Genomic DNA, 26,254 nt, shown 5'->3' with positions numbered 1-26,254 from the left:
TCAATTTTCCCCCTCCATTATGATTTATTTATTTTTTTAATTTAAATATTTTTTTCTTTTCACCTTAATTTTTGTATTTAATATATAATACAATTATATTAACTGACAAAATTAATTAAAATATAATTTTATTATAAAAACAAATTATTTAACACGAAATGCGAGTAACAAATTGCTAATATATATATTTATAAAAGTATCTGTTGGTAGTTAAAAGTCAAAACAACCCCTTTACAAGTCAAAACGCAAGACAACCCGACAGGGCAAAAATGTAAATTGAAATTGGAATCTCACTCCACCACAGAAAAAGCTTTCGACTTTCCTGTTTCTCTCCCCAGCTCACCAATTCTCGAATCCTCTCTGCAAGCAAAGCAAGCATCTTCAGATCCGATCTCCCCATCCAATTTGTTGATCCAGAGATGTCTTCAACATTCAGCGGCGATGAAACGGCGCCATTCTTCGGTTTCCTTGGCGCCGCCGCCGCTCTAGTATTTTCCTGTGAGTTGTTATTCGCGATCAATTGCTTTTTTTTTCGGATCTGATCTATTTGTGTTTTAATATATTCGAATTATTTTACTGTAGGTATGGGAGCAGCGTACGGGACGGCGAAGAGCGGTGTCGGTGTGGCATCGATGGGGGTGATGCGACCGGAGTTGGTGATGAAGTCTATTGTTCCGGTGGTTATGGCTGGTGTTTTGGGTATTTACGGTTTGATTATTGCTGTGATTATCAGTACTGGTATTAACCCTAAGGCTAAGTCATACTACTTGTTTGATGGATATGCGCACCTTTCTTCTGGACTCTCTTGTGGTCTTGCTGGCTTGGCTGCTGGTATGGCCATTGGCATTGTCGGAGATGCTGGTGTCAGGTGCGATTCTTTGTCGTCACTTCATTTTTTCTGTTATTGGTATTGGATATGGATGATTAATCATCGTGAATGAAGTTACTTGTTCGATTATGATGTCAATTAGCGTGTAGTTATTGAGCTTCACTTTTCCCAATTTAATATATTCTTTTTGTTGGGACTTATGCTATGATTTTGTTGGTTGTGCACTCGTTTGAATTTTCTTACAGGGTGCACTGTGACTTGTCGATATGGTTAACAGAAAAAAATTGGTTTTGTCATTAGTTGTTCATCGTTTTCATTGTTTATTCATTTGTCTTTTAGTTTTTGTGGCAACCAGAATGTTATTTCTCGATTGAGAATTGCTCTTCTAACTGTTTAATTTTATTAATGGCGTTCTCCTGATTCTTCCAATGCAAGTTCTTCGTGAGAGTTGAGTGAAAACTGGATAGTTGGCAGGCTAAGTAAGAAGTCATTGTGCTTGTCAGGTTACCGGATGCCTTCCATTTCTTGATTGACATACAAATTTTCCTGAAAGCCTTCATGAATCTGATGTTTGTGCAAAATTAACCCTGACATTTAATGTGATCAGTGGTTTTATTTTTTAGTAATCATGATGTGTATGAGGGCAAAAGCGTTCTCAGCCTAGTTTGATTAAAGCTGAAACGTTCTATTTTGATTGAGATAATGCAAGGATTTATCTCTTTGTGATTCAAAGACAACTTGCCAACTTGAGTTCAGTGCTCTTGTATTTCATTATCATTTTAATCAGAAGTTGTGGTTTCCATAGTAAAGCATGATCATATATGCCTTGATTTTCTTTTGTTGCCTTTTGCGTTATTCAGATAGCGATTGGCTTTATTCCTTTTGGATTGTCTTTTTATCTTTATGAGATGCAACGATATTTACTAATATCATATTATTCCCTGACAGGGCCAACGCTCAGCAACCAAAGCTGTTTGTTGGGATGATTCTTATCCTTATTTTTGCTGAAGCCCTGGCTCTTTATGGGCTCATTGTTGGCATCATTCTTTCCTCTCGTGCTGGTCAATCTCGAGCAGAGTAAGAGAGTATTATTGCTTGACAAATGTGACAGTTCCTTGCTCTCAAGTAAGAATCATAATTTATTTTTCTTTGGTTACACTGGTGATTTTGACCGTGGCAATGTTTTTGGGTTCATTTATACCAGAATAATTGAGTGGTTGATATGTTATGGAAGTAGATTTTACATGGGAAGTTTGTTTTTCCCCAAATAAAGTTCCTGATGGGCTCTTAAGGTGATTTATCTTGCTAGAACAAGATGTGATATATGTAAAACCACCTCCTGTATTATTTTGTCAAATCTATGTATGCTATTCTTCTTGTTTACCATGCTAGTAAACTTGGGTGCGAAGTTCAAAATCCTCAACAGTATGGCAATTTTCTTGCTGGGTAATACTGGCACTGAATATTATAGTTCCCGATTCCGAATGTTTTTTCTTCTTTAACTAGCTAGTTCGTGCGCTCAATTAGTGATGCTTCGTGAGTATACCCTTCTTAATTCTATAATGAATACGTTGCTGTATTTGATGAACGTTTAATTTGTTCCTAGGGCGTTGTCTAGCAAAACTATTTTAAAATATACGGGGATTTCAGGGTTGTCCTTGAATTCTTTTCATTTTTCTGGGGGGCAAAACAACTCCCCTATGGATGGAAAGAAATGGAAGATGAAAAACAAAAATGTGGTGAATCCCACAATAAACTACTTCTCAACCTTTCGTATCATTTGAAATATACTCGAAACTGGCTAATCATTAGACACACTGTTGAGATTTTGGACATGGGAAGAAGCCACTGCTCGGCAGGACCCTTTTGGGCTTGCAAACTCGACCTTTTCCGTTGATTTTGAAAGGCCATGTCGTATTTGAACGAACAAACTTTTATTTATTTCCATTTCAAAGTTTTAGAATTAACGAGTCTCGTACGTCGTAATGATTCCTTACAATTAACATCACATTATATAAAGCGTTTATTTTTTAAAAAAATGTAATGTAGAAAGTTAAAATTAGTGAATTTATTGGAGGGATATTGAAGTGATGATTGATGGAGGGGCTCACTACCCTATTTGATGCTAAATTTATTAGTAAAAGTCAAATCTCTAATAAACTAGTATTCGATAAATTAGTAATCTTTATAAATTATTATTATTTTTTTCAGTCCTGACTTTATCAGTTTATTAAATTAATAATTTCGAAGTGTTGGTCGATTTGTGTTCTTTTCTTTTTTTTTTTTCCGTGTAACTGGTTTCAAATAAGCTGTTACGGTAGATATAATTTCTTTTAAACTTTATACTTGTGAACATGCATTATTTTTGCCAGAATAACATGAAAACTCTTTTCCTAAAACAGACAACTCCTTAATTGTGATAACGATCCTCCTTTTAACATAGGTAAAATCAATAATTGCTAACTCAGAAAACAAAATCGATAACGAGAGATCCTCCTCTTATTTAAATAAATGTTACAAGTTTTCTCAGGAAAAAAAAGAAATAAATTATCTTCACCTTTTTTAAAAAAAAATATATGTTTATATTTTTTGAGTAATATATATATATTAATTTTCACCTACTGTAAAAAGGCAAGAAAGTGGTTTGAGATCACAGTGATGAATCACTTTCAATGCAAGTACTCGTGTGTCTCCATCTTTCATCATTTACTCCATTCACAGCTCTCAACACAACACTACACATTTTCTCTGCAGTTGCTACAGTACAATTCGTTTTTTTATTATTCATTACTATCTATCTATCTTCATTTATTGTTGTGTCTAGTAGGAGTGTTTGGCAGTTGGAAAGAAAAAGACCACATATGAATGATGAAAAATTAACCCCCCACGAGTGAAAGTTTGACTGTGTGTAAATGTCAATTGGTCGAAAGAGGTGGTGAATGTTAGAATAGGCTAAAAAAACCAATTACTATTATCAACTCAAGTGTTTTTCTTTTTTTTGTTTTTTTTTTGTTTTTGGGGTTCTTATGTAAGTTTCAATTTTTAAACCATTGATGGTTTTAACAAAATATTAGAGAAAGATGATATATTGTAATTTTCTATTGTTCCTTCTTTTGAAAATTTGATGAGTAAGTCACGGCTGAAAACAATAATTACTTTGTTGGAAGAGTAACCACGTCATAATATTTGAGATGTTGCACGATTCAAAGATTTGAATTATAATAATAAAATTATTTATAACTTTTGATAAAACTGCAAATAATTTATGGTTTATTTGATACAAACCCCAAATTCATATGTTTGATTATGTTGAATATCAAAGTGGTGTGATAATTGAGAGGATAATTGTTGGAGATCAATTATTGCAATCGAGAACAATTCTAATGTAATGTTTGGATTGGACTACTATTAGTTTAAAATTACGAGTTGCATCTTATCATAAAACTTTAAATTTTGAGACGCCATTTATGTAATTAGGTCAAATTAATTGTGAATTGTGGAAGGGTGTGATCTCTTAATTGGGGATAAAAAGAAATTAAAACAAAAAACACGTGACATCAACCTTCATTCACAACTTTTTTGTAAATAAAAGAGCAAACGTTCTTCTGTTTTAGGGTTATGCATGATTAGGACAAGACCGAGATAATAAAATATACATACATAAATATATAACACAATCCTCATACATTGTCTAATATGTGGTATTATGCACAATATGTGGTATTATGCACGAGATAGACTACAATATTTGTGAATTTACAACCTTTTGACACAAAAGACGAAGTGTCTCAATGATTACTTGTCGACAATATGAGATCAATCAAGTCAGGTATAATATATCAATAGATATATATCTACTTGTCACTTTACAGTAGCTTGCAAATTTGTGTCTCATAGAATATATCACAAATGATGATTCAATGAAATTTAATGAGTTATCTAGTTTGACCAAACATCTCGCTCTTATCTCCAAAATCCCATTCCATATTATATAAGTTAACGATCAAATAACAAGTAGTGGCAATATCCACGATCTTATGATTCTTATCCCAAATTCTTTTTAATATTAAAGAAATAACAATGTCTCTAATACAGATGTCATCTAGCCAAACAACTCCCTAATACCCTACCACATAATCTGCCCAAAACGACAAGATCGGGCCCCACATGACCGGTCAAACTGATATATAGACGTGGGTTGTGTTTGGAGCCCACCCAAAATTAAAATAAAATTACTCAAAACTCGACCAATCAGATGTGGACAATACCCTTTTCCTATGAAGTGTGTCTGCATATTTTAGGTTCCAAGACACTGACCAAAGCAACGGCTATTTTTCTCATTCTGTTTATTTATATGAATACACATCGAAAGATGCGATGATACGCCAGGTGCTCTTTTAGTTTCATGTCCTTTTTCATGTTTAGATTTAGATTAGATAATTAATTCGTGCAATTGCTCATACGTTGCATGAGTATATATATATGGGCATTTCTGTAATATAAAATTATTATGGCTAATTATATTATAAACACAAAATTTTATAAATTTGAGCAAGCTAGATTTATGTCAGCGTTAGGTGCGATAAGAGATATATCTCTTGTAAGTTAAGACATTGAATTGATTAATATATAAACGAAAAAGCCATGAAAACATAAACGTTTTCGCCACTGATAATCAAATGGAGAACTTGAAATTTGATGAAAGCATGTAAGAGAGTTCGACACAAGAAGAGAATGAATCTCCAACAAATTTCAATGCGAGCTTAATCATTCATACATTAAAAGAATACACACATGACTGCATTAATGAATGAATTCTAAACAGAACGTAGATTTTCAGTTGGGTGAAGGAAGCGTCGTGGGATCGGCCGAGGAAGGAAGTTCTTGACCTAGCCGACAACCTTCGAGCATGAAAACTACATCAGTCATAGAAGGCCTCTCCATAGGGTCAGGCATAGTGCAAAGCAATCCGACTTTAACCCCTAGCAAGAACTCTTCCCATTCGGATGACTCGGGGTCGAGCTCGAGTAAACCGGGCTCCAGAAGCTCCGAAACTTGGCCTCTTTGTAACTGCCTCTTCACCCATTTTACAATATCCTCATCTTGAGTGAACATCACCGGTTTCTTCCCGGTTAGAATTTCCAACACCACGATCCCGAAACTATATACATCCGCTTCTTTACTCGGTTCCCCTGTTAGGGTGGCTTCCGGTGCCACATAACCGATAGTACCGACTGGTGTGGTAGATGTGGAGGCTTCAGCAGCGGTTGGTATAGTAACTTTATCCAACCCAAAATCAGAAAGATGGGCCTCGAAATCAGCGTCAAAGAGGACATTTTGTGGCTTTATATCACCATGGATTATAGAGACAGAATGCAAGAATGCTAGACCGCGAGCAATTCCAAGTGCAATAAGGTGACGCATTGGCCAGTTTAAGACATGCCCTTCTTGGTGTGATGCTTCTTGAAGAAGAGTGCCCAAGTTTCCATTTGGCATGTAATCGTAAACAAGAAGTCGCATATCAGGAGGTGGCCCTGCATAATAGCCTCTAAGAACTGTTAAGTTGCGATGCTTAACTTTTCCAAGAGATTCGGCTTCTTTACGGAAGGTGTTCTCTTCAATAGATGCGTTGGGAAGACGACGAATTGCAAGAACCATTCCATCAGCATAAGTGGCTTTAAACAGCAGCCCATATTTACCCCTGCTCAACACGTTTTCCTCGTCAAACTGCCTTGTGGCCTCCTCAGTTTCTGTATATGTAATCTTGTTATTGAACATGATAAGCTTTGGAGCCCCATTCTCTCCACTTCCTCGTGCCCCTTGTGAACCAGGACTCGGGCTCCGTTTCTTCTCTCCAGCTGAATCAGCTCGCAACTTCTTGCGCCATCTTAAGAGACTGTATATGTAGCCACAACAGCAGAATAGCAATATCAAGCTCCCAGCTACAGCCACAGCTATAAAAATAATCAATCTCCTCCTCTTTCGACTTTTCGTGCTAATGCAGTTCTTTTTCAAAGGCTTCCCACATAAATTTTCATTCATGGCATAAATGCTAGGATCACTAAATCGAGAAGCTAAGGCTCGTGGAATCTCACCTTCAAGATGATTAACTGACAAATTTAAGTGCTGCAAGGTAGAAATTGATGAAAGATTTGCAGGGATAACTCCAGTCAGATTGTTTGAAGAGAGATCCAGTTCTGTTAAGTTCGATAGCCTTGGCAATGTTTCGGGAATGTGACCTGTGATGTGATTTGAATCCAATAATAAAGCAAGCAAAGATGAACAGTTGGAAATTCCTTCCGGGATTTCACCAGTTAAGCTGTTCTGGCCCAGGTCAAGCCTCTGCAAATGAGATAAAGTGGAAAATTCACTGGGAATATCACCGGTTATGCCATTTTCTCTCAGCTCTAAAACTTCAAGACTTGAACAATTGCTCAATTCCACTGGAATTGTACCATTCAATCGGTTGTGTGACAACGAAAGAACGACCAACGATCCCAGAAATCTATAAGTAATTGGAACCCCACCATGAAAACTATTCGATGAAAGATTAAGATACTGCAAACTAGACAAACTACTGAACCCTTCAGGCACTTCACCAGACAAGGAATTATCATCCAAAGCCACAGCTTGTAAATTCGGCAACCCAAAGAGCTCAACAGGCAACTCTCCTGACAAGTTTTGCTTACTCAAATCAACAGTTTTGAGCCTCAAAAGATTCCCAATACTCGAAGGAATCACTCCTGAGAACCCACAGCCACTCGTATTCAGAATCTCCAACCCCTTCAATTCCCCAACGTTCAGCAGAACTCCATCTGAAAATTTGTTGTTGCTCAAATTCAGAGTGCTCAGATTGCTAAGTCTCATCAACTCCACTGGAACAGCGCCAGTCAACTTATTATCACTCAAATCCAATGACTCTAACGAAACAAGACCCCCTAAACTCACTGGAACCAAACCATTGAACGAATTCCCACCAAGAATCAACGCATTCAAACTCCTCATTGCCCCCAAAAAATCTGGAATCAAACCCGAAAATTTATTATTCCCAAGATCAAGAACTTTCAGGGAAACACATTTTGTCACACTTTCAGGAATTCCCCCAGTTAAAGAATTATTACCCACTCTAAACAACTCCAGAGAGACTAAATTCCCAATGAGATCTGGCAACAGCCCAGAAACTAAATTCCCTGAAATATCTAAATTCTTGAATGTAGAAATATTGGTTAAAAAATCAGGGAACACGCCATTTATCTGATTCTCGTGAAGGTCTAAAACTTCAAGAACACTAACACACGTTCCTCCATCATTACTGTCGATTCCCGTGAACCCGTTAGAGCTCAGGATAAGAATTTTGACTGTAGCATTTAATGCAGAGATTTTGCAGAAAAGTGACTTAGATACCCTACCGGAGAGCTGATTATCCGGAAGGGAGATGACTTGAAGACTTCTGAGTGACCCCAAAGTAGCCGGCACAACACCGGAAAGCATATTATCCCCCGCGCTGAAGTGGATAAGCGAAGAACAGTTCGCAAGGGCAGATGGAATAGTACCGTATAGTTCGTTATCGTCGAGCCACAAGTATTGTAACTGCTGCAATGCTCCGATATTTGCCGGAATAGAGCCGGAGAAAAGATTGAATGAAAAGTTGATGAGCTGGAGCTGGTGGGTCGACGAAAAACTCACTGGCATTTCGCCGGAGAACGAGTTTGAAGAGAGATCAAGTACTTTCAAGCTCACCGGAAGTTCCCCGTACACTTTACCGGATATGAAATTGTGAGCTAGGTTAAAAACTTGGAGATTCGTGAGATTCGAGAAAAATGCGGAGGAAAGTTCTCCGGTGAGTGAGTTGTACTGCAAATAGATAACACGTAGAAGCGAGCACTCGGCGAGTGAGCTTGGGATCGAGCCATTCAAGTTGTTCGAATGCAAGCTCAACCGGCGCAGCTGGCGCAGGTTTCCGAGCTGGTCACTGAGCCGGCCGCCGAGCTGCATCCGTGGCAGGCGGAGCTCGTGCACCCTGCCATCGTCACACAGAATGCCGCCCCAGTCACACGGCGCTGCTGGCGTGGACGCATCCCAGCCATCCATGACGCCGCGAGGGTCGTGCAGATTGACTTTGAATGAAAGTAACGCCTGGATTTCGGAGTCCAGGCCGGCGCATGTCACGGCGGCGGTTATCGCGGCCCATAGCCCCACCACGAAGAGGATACTAGCCGTTGGCATGTGGGGGGAAACGAAGAATGGCGACGCTATGCGGGGGGGTGAAGTTTTAGGAATGCGCAAAGGGAGCGTATTGTAGCGGTAGCAGAGAAGAAACTGAAACAAGGAAACCCATACAGTGCGAATCCTGCAGTGCTTAGTTTTTAATAGTGACAATTTCAAAAGGATAAAAAGAAACGCCTTTTTGCACTTTCTTTCAAAAGTCGCTATTCCTGGAATTTAAACATCATTAGTCCAACACTCCCCCCACATTTCGTTTCAAGTTTCGAGATTTTCATTACCATTATCAATTTTTTTTGTCTATAATAATCACTCCGTTACTATTTTAAGACTAAGTTTATCTATTTTGTGTTTCGGTTGAGGATACTTTGTTCTGAAAATTTAATCGTCTTTGATATCATATCAACATTTTTCTGACTTCTACGACATAAGTCAGATTTAAATTATAGTAAACATATATCATATGGTTGAAAGATGATTGAGTTATAAATTTGTGTGGACTGTCAAAGTTCATAATACACATTTACTGTATACAAAATAAACCCTCATTTATGGTGTCATTGATGGAGCATAACTCCCACAATTCAATCCAAGTTGGGTCTATGTTCCCTATATAAATGACCAAAATTCACGCTCTATTAATAATGAAGCACGAAAAATTACAAGTTATATTTTTTGCTACATTTAATTAATAATATAAATATCCAATAAATCACATTATAATAGCAGAAAAATAATGGATATATATGATTATTTAAGGTGTCACCCTCAAATTGTGATTCTTGTGAACTATCTGAGCTGTGAGTTCTGACCATATAAGATAAAATAAATAATCACTTGGACCACTCTCCATATTATATGGGGGTCATATTGTTTCATATATGAAATTATATACTCAACTTTTTAATTTTGTGTAATGTCCCTACCTTTGATTATTATTTAGCTCATGCATATAAATTTCAACATTTACCAGTATCTGTTAATGATAGAAACCAATCTTTTTTGAATAAATTCTTTCATTTGAATTTTATGACTCTAACGATTCAATCCAATTTATATTTAAAATGAAAAATTAATATTTTTTACATAAAAAATAATATTTAAATAATAACGAAAATATGTCGAATTTTTTAAAGAAAAAGTACTGGAAAAAAGTTCGGATATAACAGGAAAAAGGTAATTTATTTAGTTGGCGGGCTCTTCAATCCACACCATGGATATTCATGAAAGCGACAAAATGGGAAACGGTGTCTTATGGGTTGTTTGGTTGGTTGAACTAGAATTTAATACCAAAAGTTTTTCTTTCTTTTTTTTTTTAAGGAAAAAATATATATGTGGAATTTTATTGCCTTAAAATTTACTAATATATTTATTTATTTATTGTGTCATTACATATTGTGCTTTAATAGTTAAATAATTTAATTTTAAATTTACACCATATTTCAGCAAACTGATTTTTAAATCTAGTTTTGTGAATTTTAAAGTAGTGCAGGCTTGTGGCAAAAATGAATGATTAATAATAATACATAAATAGGAATGCATTGAGGAGACCGCCAAAAGACACTGTAAATTTTGGCAATCAATTGCATGTTGTTTCTTTTTTTATATCATCAATGTTCCTTGTAACATTCACTAGCTAGGAATTAGGACACAATGCAAAGTGAGATAGAGATCCAATTTATGCCCTTAAAATAACATTAAATTATTTCCAACACATCCGGAGAAAATAATAAATTAAGAGTGTGTTTCCCGTGTGACAATCCATATTTACAATAGAAAATAATAATTTTGACAAAAAGTACAATGTATCAAACTTGCATTCACATTTTATGTAACTAAAATAGTGTACGAGGTGATTATTTGGATATGTTGAAATAATGTGAGATGAAATTATGATGAAAAATTGGAATAATTGTGGAAACACAATCCCATGGCCTAACGGATAAATCAAAGTTTGGTGGCATAAGTTGAATGATTGTGAAATAGGCCAAAATGGACGGACGTTACGTTACTTAATTGGGCCTGTTTTCATCCCCACTTTTTTGGGCCTGCCTTCGAACAAAACAAAACAGGATAATTAACACATGATAGCAACACTGCCTCATAGCATCTTCCAGTCGTCTACGATTTGATTGTTAATGGAATTGATTTCAATTCAATTTTATGTTTCTCTTTTTCAACTCAAACAAAAAGTAATGCAGCTTGTGATGTCATCCAATATGGAATTGATATAGCATATTATAAAATATTATGAACATTGATGTCATTGCACCATACTTAGGACGATTTTAAGAGAGACCTCTTTTTTGGTGGGGCTCAAATTTTATCGGATTAAAAGTAAATCTCTTTCGACATCCTATCTATTAAAAATAAAATAAAATAAAAAATTCGAAATGACAAAAAGAATAGAAAATCAAACAACATATTTACTCTTAATTAGAGCGGTCAAACGGGCCAACTCACGATGGGGCGGACCGGCCCACCAAAAACCCATCTTTTGGCGGGTCGATGGCGGGCCGACCCACCATCCTGACGGGCTGGAAATCCTCAACCCAACCCAACCCAAGGTGGGTTGATGGTTAGACGGGCCGGCCCGCGGGTTGTATTACGATAAATAAAAATAAATAAAAAATATTATAATTAGTTATAAATATCATTTCATAAATAAATATTAATAGAAATATATTAATAAAAAAATTTAATTATTGATTTCATGTGTGTAAATTTTATATAAAGTAATTAATACAAAAACAAATCGCAACTTTTATTAAAAAATACATATATAACAATAAAAATAAAAATAAATTATTAATTTTCCAGGCCCGCGGCGGGCCAATCCGCGCGGGTCGCGGGCCCAGGCGGGTTGGTCCATCTAGGCCCACCTTTTGTCGATTTGAAAAAATTTCAACCCAACCCATTTAAATTGTGTGACGGGCCGGACCAACCCGACGGGCCTAACCCAAATTGACGGCTCTATTCTTAATTATGTATTTAACCATTATTTAAATCTATTGATTTAAACACTCAAAATTTACCTTGATTAACCCTCATGCATGGCCAAATGTTTCCCCCCAAAACAATCATTTTCTGCTTCGAAACCGAAGGCATTAATCATTGTAGTAGTCAGATTTCCTAATAAAATTAGTCAATTGTTAAAACATGTTTAATTGGTCGAAACATGATTAAAAGACTCCCAATAGAATTTAAAAAGTTGAAAATCGGATTCAGATCGATCGAAAATAGTTCCAAGGACTTCAAGTTATTAGACAGTTTGGAAGCTCCGAAGACCAATTCGAAAGCAGCGTAGTACTTCGGAGGTAGATGGCGAGTTCGGAAGCTCGAAACCCACGATCGAAAGGTTTGACCATCTTTGGATAAAAAAGTGTGTGCCTTCTGACTGGTGAACTGATGTGAGATAGATCAAAAGCTCCGAACCCCAGTTCAGAAGGTCCGCTCCGATAGAGAGGATCGAAAGTTTCGAACGTAGGATCGGTAGTTTCGGTCATCGTCTATCTATAGGGGCCGAGAGCTTCACTTTCATTCACCAATTCACTCTTCTCTCTCTCGCTTCTGGAGGTTTTGGAGGGCTTCCGGGCGTTTTCTTGAGGGTAAGTCGATAGCGAGGCGCTACCGGGATCGGAGCAAAGTTGTACCTAGAGTTTGAGGTCAGTATCATCAAAGGACTAACGACGGACGCATGTATAAGTCTAAACTCTGATTATTTTCAGCGAGTAGCTATTAGTCTAGTTAAGATTTTTAGTAAGCAATAAGTGGTATGGTGATTATATGCTTATAGTCTTGGATTAGAGAGTCAGTATTGCTAGGTTGCTTATATTGAGGTACGGACGTACTATCCGAGTTATCCAGGTTGAGTATGCATGTTTTATGTTTGCATGTGTACATGACATGACTTTTTTTTTTGAAAGATTTTATATGGCATGGCTTATGTGCATATACTATGTCACGTTTATTATATTGCATGCATTCATCATGTTGAGCATGTACCTTAATATAACCTGTAGTGGGATCGATCAATCCCGAGTTATTGAGTGAATGATTGGACTCATTTTGTTTCGGGATCAGGTCATCTATATCCACACTTTCTTTCTGGTATGTGAGTCACCTCCTAATGCGACGACCCGACGTGCTACATACCATGACGCCTCTTGTTTGAGCAGAGTTTTACCGTGATAGATTTTCGGTACCCGTTCATTTGCATTAGCATTCATATCATGTGTATACTCATACTTTCGTACTGAACATTGTTAGCTCCCGTTCTCGGTTTTTGTTTCTGGACTCCCCATTCCACGGGGCAGAGATTAGAATTGACAGATCGGGAGGTAGCGAATCGTTGGGCTGTAGTGGTGTTGGAATTGTTTCCGTATCAAGTTTTCGTTTGTGGATTTTAGTACTGTCTTTCGATCGGGTTGTATAACAGTTATTTTAGTTGATTTCTGTATCCGTTGTATTCCACCGGTTGGTTGTTAATGAATCGTTTCAGTTTCCACTAGCTGGTTATTATTTGAATCATTGTGCTTTAATATATTTTTTGCATGCTTAAGTTTGATTAGTAGGTGATTGCGGAGTAACCAAGCAAGTTTTCCAAAATAAGAAACTTCAAGTTTTCCCGCTCAAAATACTTAATTTAAATAGATTATGCATCTACGTAAATAAAAAAAATTTAAAAATAAAAGCATATAATATAATTTAAATATTTCAAAAAAATTAATGTGTAATAGCATCATCATTACAACTCTTCGATTTCGGTGTCATCTACTAACATATATATATATAAATAAATAAATAATAAAAATATATGTATCATTATATCTCATGCTTGCATCTTCGATTTATGTGCATCTATCTTACTAAAAACTTATAAATTATGGAATGTCTTTTGGATAGTATTATCAAAAAACATTAAAAATAACCAAAAAATACATTATTTATTTATTTTTACTATATCTATTAAATATATTTATATATATACAAAAAAGTATAATAAAAAATAAATAATTGCATTATTATGAGTAAATTATAAATTTTATAAAATAAAATTATATGATATTTTTAAAATTTCAGTTGTTGTTAGAATGTCGAACCTATAAATGTTTCATATCACATGCATATACAATAAATATATAATAATTATTTTTCAGTCATAGTATATTGGTTTATTTATTTAATTTTATATACTTTTCATATTAATTTTTTATTATATTTAATATAAGAACATTTTTCAAGAATATGGAATTTAGTGTAACATCATCTTATAAAAGTATTGTTATGCGATTTATATTACATTAGTATTTTTGTATTTAATTTTTCTATCTATCTATTCAAATTTAAAAATTAACAAATTTTATTTAAACATTTAAAATTTTCTTTTTTTTAATAGAATACAAGTACTGAATATGTCAAAATTATAATTATTAGATAAACCAATCTCTCGAGAAAATAAACAAAATCCATAAATTTATAATGTTTGGAAAAATATTTACATATTTGCAACAAATCAAAACAAAACAAAATATCTACATTTTTTTAAAAAAAATTAGATCTTAATGTGCAGAAAAAATAATCTAGAAGAAAAATTTATCAAAAAATATAATAATTTTTTGGGTCTTCCTATGATCCACCGGGTGAAATTCACCCGGTGCAGCATAGAATGACCCTAATTTTTCCATAATTATATGTACAAAATAAAAATAAATAAATAATAAAAAAATCTAAAAAAAATCTACACACTCATGATTATATACATTTTCAAAAATAAAATGTTAAAAGGAATTTTTCTATTTTTTTACTTCAATATGTCATGATTGTTTTTGGTACATTAAATATTTGTATATTGATTTATTATTATTATTTTGTATTTGTCATCAAAACTTTGTACAAATATTTATTCCGACAAATATGTTATTATTTGATGACAGAGTGAATCATTGTCTCATCTAGGACTTATTTTTAAAAGCCACATATTTTGTCATTGCTAGTGGTATCCAGAGTTAAGAATCACAAAGGTCTAAAAATTTTGAATCCTAGGAATCTTAATTTTTTTTAATATATTTTAAAATTTTGATATGTGGTATAACAACTAGAAAAAAATTCAATGATAATTGTTGTATTATGAAGTTTTCATCATTTATACATTTTTTTCTTTTCTAAATCGAGCTCCGTTTTTTTTGGCCCTCGCGTTTTTTAAAACAACCAAAAAAACCTTTCAAATATTTTAAAAAAATGTTATCCAATAATGCTTTTTTTAAAAAAAATTCAAGATGGTTTTAAAAAAAATTAACCAAACACAAATTTTAAATGTTTTTTACTTATAAAACATTAAGAACGTTTTTTTTAACACATCCAAACGGAGCCCATAACCAGTTTAGGGTGCATTTGGATTGGTTATTTGACTTCTATGGATTTCAGCAATGTAAACTCAAATCAACCTCCTACTTATTTTCATTTACCACAATGAATTTCAAATGATTGCAATATTTTTAGAATTTTAAACTTATTGTAATTAACTCAATTATATTGTAAATTAATATAAATATGAATGTTTTTTGTATAAGTTATTTAAAAAATAGAAATACATTTAAATCAATGGATTTTCCAATCTTTTCATATTAAAACTTAAGTTGTATTTTAATTATTTATTCAAACACGTGTACTTACTAATTTTTTATACAAATACTAATATCATAAAAACAAAGTCCCGTCACCCGTGCATCGCACGGGGTGTAATACTAGTTAGTTTACCGTTTGGTAGGTGTGATGAGATAAATAATACATAGATAAGTAATATAATGTAATAAAAAATAAATAAAAAATGATAGTGAATATAATATTTGATTTGATTGATGGATTATAGTTTATTTGATTTTGATTGATTAAATTTTATATAAAAATGATAAATTACTATTTTGTCTTTTTAACAATAAATAAAATATGAATAATATTATTTATAAGGGGTAATATAGTAATTTAAATTTAATGATTTGATTGATTTAAGATAAATAATTAATAATTTGATTAATGCAAAATAAATAATTAATAGATGGATAAATAATATGACGAGAAGAACACGTGATTAAATAAAATGAGTTATACAAAGATTAATAATATAGATTACCAAACGAAGCATAATGATAATTATGTTTCATTTAATTATCCACTCGTAATACATTTTAATAAAAAAAAATTTACATAATATCTTCACCTAAAAATTAGTCTAGCACCTCTAGTTTCCTAGATACACCCTGACCACAAGTGGTCGTCCACTCATCTGGTTTCATGATCAGTTTCATACGATGTCGGTTCCAATGCCACAAAAAAGGTGATTTATTGCAATTATTGTTAAGAGATGGACTTGAACTTAACTCAACTAAAAAAACTAGCTCAAAGAGAGAATTGTTTGAAACCATATATATGAAACTTCGAGAAATTTTATCCGATCGATGTGAGATAATTATACATCGAACCAAATCCTCATTAATATATACATATTTTGGTTGCATATACATAAAATTTACGTTTATTTTGGTTGCTTAATTCTACGTAATATATATATATTTGAAGAAGTGGAGATGAGAAATTGGCCGCCCTCCTACGACATGAGCTGTTCCCTCGCAAACCAACACACGCCACATTCATGATTTCGTCACACAACAAGCATGCACATCAATTTAATCAAACTCCAAGCTTGCTCAAACCTTATAAACTATATAATACTCATAAAATATTTATTATTTGCTCAAGAAATTAAATCGCACACTACGTATCATAATTAATTAAAATGAGGTCAATTATGGTCTTATTATTGGCTGTGACGGTGCTTGCAGTTGCAGGTGGGCCGTTACCGGCGCCGCCACCTTCGTTATCAGACGAGGCCCTCCAATTACCCGGTCCGCCTGGGCCGATGGAAGAAGAGGACTACGGGATATGGAATCCGTCGCCGTATTTTGGTGGTGGAGACTACGGAGGTCCCATTCCTCATACAATGGCTGCCTGCTGCCCCCATCTATCTTGCTGTTCATATTTCCAGGAATTAATAAGTGAAGCATCCGAGCATTGAGATTGATTTATAAGTTATGTGTACAATATAATCAAGTAATTGTGACATATACAGTGTCCGAACTCATGTGCAATTTATATATAGTATTTTTATTTTATACTCATATAGAAATAAAATTTATAATTTATGAAGATCATGGTTCCAATATATTATATATGCAATCCTCTACTCTTGAATCTTGATGCGGGCGGGGTCAAAATGTCAAATTATATGTCGGAGACTTTTTTTTTTTTTTTTTTGAGTAAAGTATGGTATTTGGGGACCAGTTCATGTTGTTCTTGGGGTTGCTGCCAAGGGCAGATCGAACGGCCCAAATTAATCTATAGATCAAATCATTTGATCTGTAGATTAATTTGGACCGTTCGATCTGCTATTGGATAGCAACTCCAAAGGCAGCATCGACCCAACCTATATTTGGATAGATAAGTTTTTTTAATTTAATTTTATTTACTAGTGTATATGTAAATTAATCAAAAAAAATTTATATCACATCACCTGTCACGTAAGCAGTGCTCATGGTTTGAACACCAAGAGAGCAAATTCTATGCTACCCGATCTGTCAAATCTAATGGCTCTGGGCCATTGCGCACATCACATCATGGTAATGTGCACAGTGCCCGGGCTGTTGGATTGCCCTCCGAGCACTACCCCGGAGGGCAGCTTAGAATTTCCCCACCAAGAAATGGGCAGCATATCTTTTCTTTATATTTAAGTTCTATTTACTTAATTTATATATTCTTAAAAAAACTTAATTTATATATTTTCAAAAAAAAAAAAGCTTAATTTATATGAATTAAACCTACTTTCTATCAATTCGGATTGATGAAGTATTTAAAAAAATTATCATTAGTTTTATAAGTCAATCTATTTTTGAATGAGTTGGTCTTTTGTGAGATGGTCTCACGAATATTTATCAATAAGAATGGTCAAAATTATTCATATTTACAAGAAAGAGTTTCAATTTTAACATAAAAAATAATACATAATCATGGATTATCCAATTAGGATATTCGTCTCACACAAGTTTTTGTTTTTGTTTTTGAAATATAGTCTTATATTTTAATGTTTGGTTTTAATTCAATAAATTTGATTTTTTTTTGTTTGGTCATTTTTTACCCAAAAAGCACTAACATGTTAATGTCATCGAATATTGTTTATTTGACAATGATGTTCTTTTACGTCGTTCTTATAATGACAATAAACCTATATTTACACATGTTAATAAAACGACGCTAAACAATATCAGAGGAAAAAACAAACAAAATCATACCCAATATTTCAAAATAAAAGGAAAATACTTTTAATTTCTCATTCATTTTTTCTCAGATAGATTTTAATGTGTAGAATATAAGTTTTATTCTCGCTATATAAAATTATAAATCATGTAATAGTATCGATGTCAAATAAACATAAAGTTGATAGATTTGATGGTTTTCAAATGAAAAATGACAAAAAAAAGTCAACTCGGTTGTTTTTTTAATGTGAAAATCAAATATTGACAAATTCAGAACTAAAACCTAAGAAATGTCAATTTGGAGTCTTGGACTAAAATTACAATTTTTTATTTTTTAAAAAATAAAATTTGACCAAGAGTATTTCCTCAAATTTCCCTAAAAATCCGAAGAACTTATAATTTTCTTCTTAACTCAACCGGGTCAATAGATTAAAAAAAACTTTGACTAAATTATCTTACGGGTGATGCTACATGTACATGAAGAGTTACATGTTGAGTTAAATGTTGTACTTGAAATTACATAAATATCATTAATGTATTTTGGAAAGAGTTTTTTCAAATAAAGTTGAAAGATAATTTTATAATTTTATGTGTAATGTGCAACCCAACATATAACTCAATGTGTACATGTATCATTTCTTTTATCTTAATTTGATGGAAAACGTTTCAAATTAACTATTACAATAAAAAAGATTGCAAGAATATGTCCAGAGATTTATACATATTTAGTCACATAATAAAGTTTACAATCTAAAAACTAAATATAATAAAAAGAAAGTTTACTTTTCTTGCATGAACTATAACAAAATTTTAGATATTTTAACAAAAAAATATTAAATTCCCCTAATTTAATTTTGAAAAGGAAAATAAACATGATATTCATTAATTTTATTTTTTTTACTTTATAATATATTTATTACAGTTCATATATATCCCTGCTTACAAATTTAATTTGTATCCAAGAAAGAAACGAAACGGCCTTTTATAGAGGGTGAACTGAAAAGACCCAACAAATTCAAAATCTCCCAACATTTGCACAAAATTTAAGGTTTCATGGAAGCTATCAAGAAACAAGCATCGAAGCTCAGAGAGCAAGTAGCCAAGCAACAGCAAGTGTGCCATTCCATCCATTTCTTTCTTCCACACGCACACGCACACGCACAGATTTTGTTCAATTACCTTTGGGTTTAAGATTCTTTTTAGTGAAGAAATTTCAGTCTTCGTTTCCGAGGAGTACTGCTCATTGACTGTTTTAAATATCTGCGATTAAGCTAGTTTTAATGGTGTTCAGTTGCTTTCTACTGCTAATGAATAGTTTAGTAGGGGGCAGGGTTGATTAGAGTATAGCACTTGTGTGTTTCGTGTAAAGATTTCATTTTTTTTTCCTGAATATTATTACACATGCAACCGGAGGAGGAGTTCAGTGTGCTTTCTTTTTAAGTAAAGCACGACAAGTAATGGAGTTGAAGTAGAGTAAAATGTAATTGGATTCGAATTTCGATGCCCTAGATTGCTGTGGTCAATATTAATAGGAGTGTCAAATATAGCATTATTGTTCTCTTCCATGGGCTAATAAAGCCTACTGCTTAACTGCTGATCCTGACCTTTAAGTCTTTAACTTACCACGTTGGAGATGACGAAAATGATCTGCAGTTTATGTGTTGAGATTCCATGACTTCCCTTATGGAAGTGTAGCCAATGTGTGATAGAATTTTCGAACTTTTATATATGATGTAAAATTATATCAGAGCATCTAATATGTGATTCACAAGCTAAATGGTAATAATGAAATAGATTTTTCTTCCAAAAAGCAAATTTCAGTGGACATTAAATTGTATCACTTAAATAGTTAAACTCACAATTCTTTCTTTTAAGGCGCTATGTGTGCCTTAAAAATGCACCGAGTCACTTGCTGTGCCTTGTGGGCTTAGTAACTTAGCTTCAATTGGTCATAGTTGTTCTTGCATAATGACCACAAATCAGATTTTTTTATTAATGGGATCTGTTGTGGACAAGGCTGTTCTCAAACAATTTGGTGGGGGGCTTGGTGATTCAGAAAATATTGTGACTGATGAAACTGAGCTTCAACGGCATCAAAACTTGGAGAAGCTATACACGTCGACTCGTGCTGCCAAGGTTATTCGATTGTACCTATACACCTGTGATCCTGTGTTTCTATGTTTTTGCCTTTTTTTAAAAAAAAAACAATTTTTGGTTCTCAGCGTTTTCAAAGAGAGATTGTTCGTGGTGTCGATGGTTATATTGTAACTGGAACCAAGCTGGTTCAGATCGGTAAGTTTCTTAAATTTCTCATCTTTAGTGAATCAGAGTCATGGCTAATGAAGAGGTCATTCCTTCATCAGGTACCAAGTTATCTGAAGACAGCAGAAAATATGGTACAGAAAACACATGTACAAGTGGCAGTGTTTTATCTAAAGTGGCATTTAGCTTTAGCAGAGCTCGTGTTCAAATAGAAAAAGAGTATAAAAATCTTCTAACAGCGCTGGGAACACAGGTTCTGTGACACGATTAGTCAAATATAATTTGGTGTCAGTTTTTCCAGATCCGATCTACTGCATAATTACAATATATCTAGCAAATAATATGTACTGCATTTACTGTTGTATCTTACGATTTCTTTTTCAAAGCAAATCTGTGTTTCTTACTCTATCACTATATTCAGTGATGAAATAATCTTCCAGGTTGCAGAGCCTTTAAGAGCCATGGTAGTCGGATCTCCACTAGAGGATGCTCGACAACTTGCACAGAGATATGATAGAGTAAGACAGGAAGCTGAAGCTCAGGTAACACTCATACTTTGAAATGCGATGCATGCCATGTGATGAACTCTGTTCTTCACAAAATTTGGCAATGCCATCTGAAGTAATATACATTCTCATATTCCAGAATTATGAAGTTCCAAGATGCATTACGTGACCATTTTGTGCTCTCATTTGGGGTTGTCCCAGACAGGTTGTTGAAGTCTCTAGACGCCAAGTTAGAATGAGAGAACCAAGTTTTCATTCTGATAATATGTTAAAGCTGGAGGCTGCAGAAACGAAACTTGTTGAGCTCAAGTCAAACATGACGATCCTGGGTAAAGAAGCTGGAGCAGCAATGGCAGCTGTAGAAGGTCAACAACAAAGATTGACTCTCCAGCGACTAGCATCCATGGTAATGCCATGTATTTTGTTTGCTTTCTAATTTTTTGACATAAAAATCACTCCAGATAATACATGTATCCACAGGATTGGAATTGTTTACTCTTCAGTTCATAATTTTCTCTTATTCAAGGTTGCAGCTGAGCGCACATATCACCAGCATGTTTTACAGATACTTGATGAGCTACGGGAGGAGGTACAAAGCTTTCTTAAAGTATCTGTAATCTTAAAATAATATCTTAAATTTAGTTTGAGACAAAGTTTTGTTTGCCTACTGATAGATATTTTTGTGGATGGGCAGATGTTGTCTGAGCGTCAATCTTTTGAAGCTTCCCCTGTGACAGCTACTGATGACATGATCCCTCCAACTTCATACAACAAGTTGGAAAATTTATTTGTTTCTCAGACATATAATGTGTTCACAGATGGCATGGGATACTTCTTGGGCGAGGTACTTGATTCCTTTGTTTTGTCTGCATCCCCTTGTGTCTTATATGGCTGTCTTATCTATGTTATATAATAATCGAAAAGTGACACTGGAGCGACTCTGTGATGAAAATTTTGATTTATATAGCGGGCAGACCCTTAATTGTGCACCCATTCATGATTATTGAGTGCATGTTTTTAGTTTGTGTTTTAAGTGTGTGATTCATGATGCATTCATCTCATTGTAGGTCATGCATTCATATGAAGCTGAGTCTGATGTAGAGTTGACTTTAGCAATCGGTGACTATGTTGTTGTTCGAAAGGTATGTATTTCCGCACTACTTTCTTCCTGTAATAACTCTTTTGTGTGTGAAATGTGCGAATTTCTACAATATGGCAAAAGTAGTGATATTACGGTTACATATTATCCTTGAAATTACAAAATTATTCCAAATGTACTAATGGAAAGATCTCTCCGTTGGGGTAGTTTTGTAATTTCTAAGGTAATGTGTAACTGGATGTGCAAACCTTCATATGTAACATTTTTCATGACAAAAGTTCCGTCATTATTTTACTATTGTCTTGTCCCATTATTGATAGATTATTGCGCAAATTAATGTGAACAGAGGACCAACGAATGTTATGCCTTCCTACCTACCTATATCATTTACGAAGACATATTTGTCTTCGTCAATGTATAATCTTTCTAATTAAGCATTTCATCAACAAACCTTCCCGTATAGGATCGTGCATGTTCTCGATGATTCGTATGAAGTGGTCTGTGTTTGTTCATAGTTTAGTTTTGTTTATGGTGCCAACTACGGTTTGATGATTTGCAGGTGACCAACAATGGTTGGGCTGAAGGCGAATGCAAAGGGAAAGCAGGGTGGTTCCCATTTGGATATGTGGAGAGACGAGAACGTGTTCTTGCTAGCAAAGTAGCTGAAGTTTTTTAGGTTTGATTGTGCATTCTTGCTTTAGCATTTTGTTTGCCTCACAATGTTCAGCTTTATTCGCTTTAGAGACAGTACTTCATGTGTAGCGTACTAGTGATACGTCTAATTCTAAATTCAATATAGTGATCTTATAATATATTATTCAATGTGAGAATCATATATATTTTAAGTTGTCATGTATATCTTGCACACCCACCACCATGGACACCTATGTGAGCACCTCTGAGATGTCAATTAATTTTCGAATGTGATGAAATCATACATCCAATAAATATATATCAGCTCAACGGTACTCAAACAAGAATCATGAATGCAAGTATTTACTGAGATTGTTGAATACTCAAACACGCCACGGATGGAAAATGTTATATCGGAGAAAGGAGTAAAAAAAAAAAAAAAAAAAACTAAAAATCCCATTTTTGTATGTGACTCGACCCTCAATTTTAGGGGAGAATGAAAAGTTTCATAATCGATATTCAGTCTCTGTTTCATGTTAATATTAAATTGTTATCAGAAGCATACGAGAGTTAATTTAATATATCATATGGGTTATGGTCGAAATTTGATAAACGAGAGAAATTCATTTTACGAAAAATTAAAGATTGAACTTTATATTTGCTAAAACATTTCACGTAAAAATAAACTTCAGTTAACTCCTCTGTTTCCGCAGTAAAATAAATTTCTGTCATGAAAAATTCAAATTAATAGAAGAATGCTAAAAAGTTTCAACTGGTTCCATAACTTGACAAGCCACTCAGTCGAATTCCGCTTCTCTAAACACAGGTCGAAATGTTTCAAGTCGCTGAATTGGAGATCAACTGGGCTGGGCAATTTGCGAATGATTGAACAAAAAGGGGGGTGGCAGAGGAATGATCAAAGCTGAGTACTGGAGATGGAATTCACGTGTATTGTCATGCAAACGCCGTTATCTTTATTCTACCAATGCAAATATCGCAAATCTGTTCAACAAGTATGTGGACAAGAGTAGCATCTTTTCTTGGAACTCCGTCATCGCCGAATTGGCTCGGAGTGGCAACCCAGTGGAAGCGCTCAAAGCCTTTTCTTTCATGCGTAAGTCATTACTCAGACCCAATCTTTCAACTTTTCCTTGTGCTATTAAATCCTGCTCTGCGCTCTGTGATCTCAACTCGGGAAAGCAAGCCCACCAACAAGCTTTCATCTTCGGTTACGGTTCTGATGTATTTATAACGTCCGCACTTGTTGATATGTATGCGAAATGCGGACAGTTGGAGGATGCGAGAAAAGTGTTTGACGAAATTCCGCGCAGAAATGTGGTTTCTTGGACGTCTATGATAAATGTATATGTTCAAAATGATTATCCCCGCGAAGCATTGTTGCTTTTTAAAGAGCAGTTGACTGAAGATAGCGGAAGCAGCTATGAGGAGTAGGAAGAGTGCATGGATGGGGGTGCCATGGCTTCCATTTTGTCGGCATGTTCTCTAGTTGGTGAGAAGTATGTCACGCAAGTGGTGTATGGCTTTGTGACCAAAAGTGGATTGGATTCAGTTTTAGTCGTCGGCAATACTTTGATAGAGGCTTTTGCCAAGTGTGGCTCTGTAGAGTTTTCTAGGAAGGTGTTTGATGATATGGAAGAAAGAGATTTAATTTCTTGGAATTCTATAATCGCCGTTTGTGTGCAAAATGGGTTAGCGGCAGAGGCCATTGAAGTTTTCCGTATAATGGTAACAAGTGCAGAGCTTGAGTATAATGATGTAACGTTGTCTACTGTTTTGTTTTCTTGTGCGAATAGTAGAGCGTTGCAGATAGGCAAGTGTGTGCACGATCAGGTACCTTCAATTTTCCTAATGGATGATACATTTTCTGTTAAATTTTGGTTTGGTTTACTTTAGCAATCTTTATGTTTTCTTTGACTATGTAGGTTATAAAGAGGAATCTTGAGTATGATGAACTTCAATTATTGACATGTATAGCAAATGTGGGAGGGTAAATATGGCGAGGAGAGCGTTCGATAGGATGAACGAAAAGAATGTAAAGTCCTGGTCTGCCATGGTTGCTGGTTACGGGATGCATGGTCAAGCAAAGGAAGCGCTTGAAGTATTCTCTGGTATGATTCGGGCAGGTGTAAAACCAAACAGCATCAGTTTTGTATCAGTCCTGTCAGCTTGTTGCCATGGTGGCCTGGTAGACGAAGGGTGGCACTGGTTTTGCGCGATGCAACATAGCTTTAATACAGAACCAAGTATAGAACATTACGGTTGCATGGTTGATCTTCTTGGTTGTGTAGGTTATGTAACAAAGGCATATAAGTTGATCATGGAGATGAGGGTGAGACCCGATTTTGTTATTTGGTGTTCCCTTTTGGCTGCCTGCAGAATACATAAAAACGTGGATCTTGGGGAGATATCTGCAAATAAATTGTTCGAGTTGGATCCAAACAACTCGGTTTATTACACACTACTCTCGAATATCTATGCTGATGCCGGTAGGTGGCAAGATGTAGAAAATAATGAGGGTGTTTATGAAAAACCGATGATTTGTTAAATCACCAGGATTTAGTCTCACTGAACTAAAGGGCCGTGTTCATACATTTCTTGCTGGGGACAGGAAACATCCTCAGCATGAGAAAATTTACGATTATCTGGAAGAATTATCTGTGAAGCTGTTAGAAGTTGTATATGTACCCTCTGTAGCATCAGTGATCCACGACGTTGACGAGGAAGTAAAGGAATTGGGATTCTGAACACAGTGGCAGGGAGTATTATCCAGGTGATAAAAAATCTCAGAACTTTTGGAGACTGTCATACTGTGGTTAAGCTGATGTCCAAGATTACGGGTCGCGAAATCATTATAAGAGATCCAAAAAGGTTTCGCCATTTCAGATATGGTGCTTGTTCATGTGGGGATTACTGGTGATGTTATACAAGAATGCAAGTCAATTCTTCATGTTTTTAGCTGGTAAAATTAACCTTTCCTCTATTTACGAATATAGAACTTCAATCCATAAAGAGTTTTCAATTTTCAATTTACAAGGCTCGTTCAGTAGGAAAACTTATTATTATTAGACATAAAAAAAAAGAAAAAAAAGTATGAGGATAGAATTTGGATTGGTTAAGAACAGAAATATGATGGGTCGCCCGTTATTCCCATAATCACTAATGTTGGATATTCTCTATCCAATCCAACAACTGGGTTGATGTTGGAAAAGTGAGAATTTTTTGTATTTTAATATAATAAAATAGAAGCATTGGATATGGGGTGAGTATATGAGTTTGTAGTTGATGGAGAGGTTTGGATAATTGGTCCATGAAAGATTCAATTATGTGGAAATCATGTCTTGCATATCACAATTGGCCCACAAGTTTTTTTCTT

The 26,254-nt window shown here is 34.6% G+C and overlaps 3 protein-coding genes and 1 pseudogene across 3 annotated transcripts; 3 read left to right on the top strand and 1 right to left on the bottom strand.

The window, feature by feature from the left end:
• Positions 1–304: 304 nt before the first annotated feature.
• LOC140874725 (V-type proton ATPase 16 kDa proteolipid subunit) lies at positions 305–2,212 on the top strand. Its single transcript, XM_073278091.1, has 3 exons — positions 305–498; positions 583–868; positions 1,778–2,212. Exons 1-3 carry the CDS (start codon positions 420–422, stop codon positions 1,908–1,910), a joined length of 498 nt encoding a protein of 165 aa, XP_073134192.1. The 5' UTR covers positions 305–419; the 3' UTR covers positions 1,911–2,212.
• Positions 2,213–5,551: 3,339 nt separating this feature from the next.
• Positions 5,552–9,147, bottom strand: LOC140874637 (uncharacterized). Its single transcript, XM_073277987.1, has one exon. The coding sequence runs from the start codon at positions 9,053–9,055 to the stop codon at positions 5,666–5,668; it is 3,390 nt and encodes a 1,129-aa protein (XP_073134088.1). The 5' UTR covers positions 9,056–9,147; the 3' UTR covers positions 5,552–5,665.
• A 10,189-nt stretch (positions 9,148–19,336) lies between these two features.
• Positions 19,337–23,039, top strand: LOC140888244 (SH3 domain-containing protein 2-like). Its single transcript, XM_073295937.1, has 10 exons — positions 19,337–19,473; positions 20,377–20,496; positions 20,583–20,652; positions 20,724–20,875; positions 21,063–21,164; positions 21,334–21,534; positions 21,655–21,717; positions 21,823–21,972; positions 22,196–22,270; positions 22,787–23,039. Exons 1-10 carry the CDS (start codon positions 19,414–19,416, stop codon positions 22,901–22,903), a joined length of 1,110 nt encoding a protein of 369 aa, XP_073152038.1. The 5' UTR covers positions 19,337–19,413; the 3' UTR covers positions 22,904–23,039.
• On the top strand, positions 22,823–26,014 carry LOC140888252 (pentatricopeptide repeat-containing protein At3g26782, mitochondrial-like; annotated as a pseudogene).
• The last annotated feature ends 240 nt before the right edge of the window (positions 26,015–26,254 follow it).

This window comes from Henckelia pumila, chromosome 1 (assembly GCF_033568475.1).
Source record: "Henckelia pumila isolate YLH828 chromosome 1, ASM3356847v2, whole genome shotgun sequence".
NCBI classification, from domain to species: Eukaryota; Viridiplantae; Streptophyta; class Magnoliopsida; order Lamiales; family Gesneriaceae; genus Henckelia; species Henckelia pumila.
Note: the sequence above shows the minus strand (reverse complement) of the source record. Positions and strands in the feature narration are given on the sequence as shown.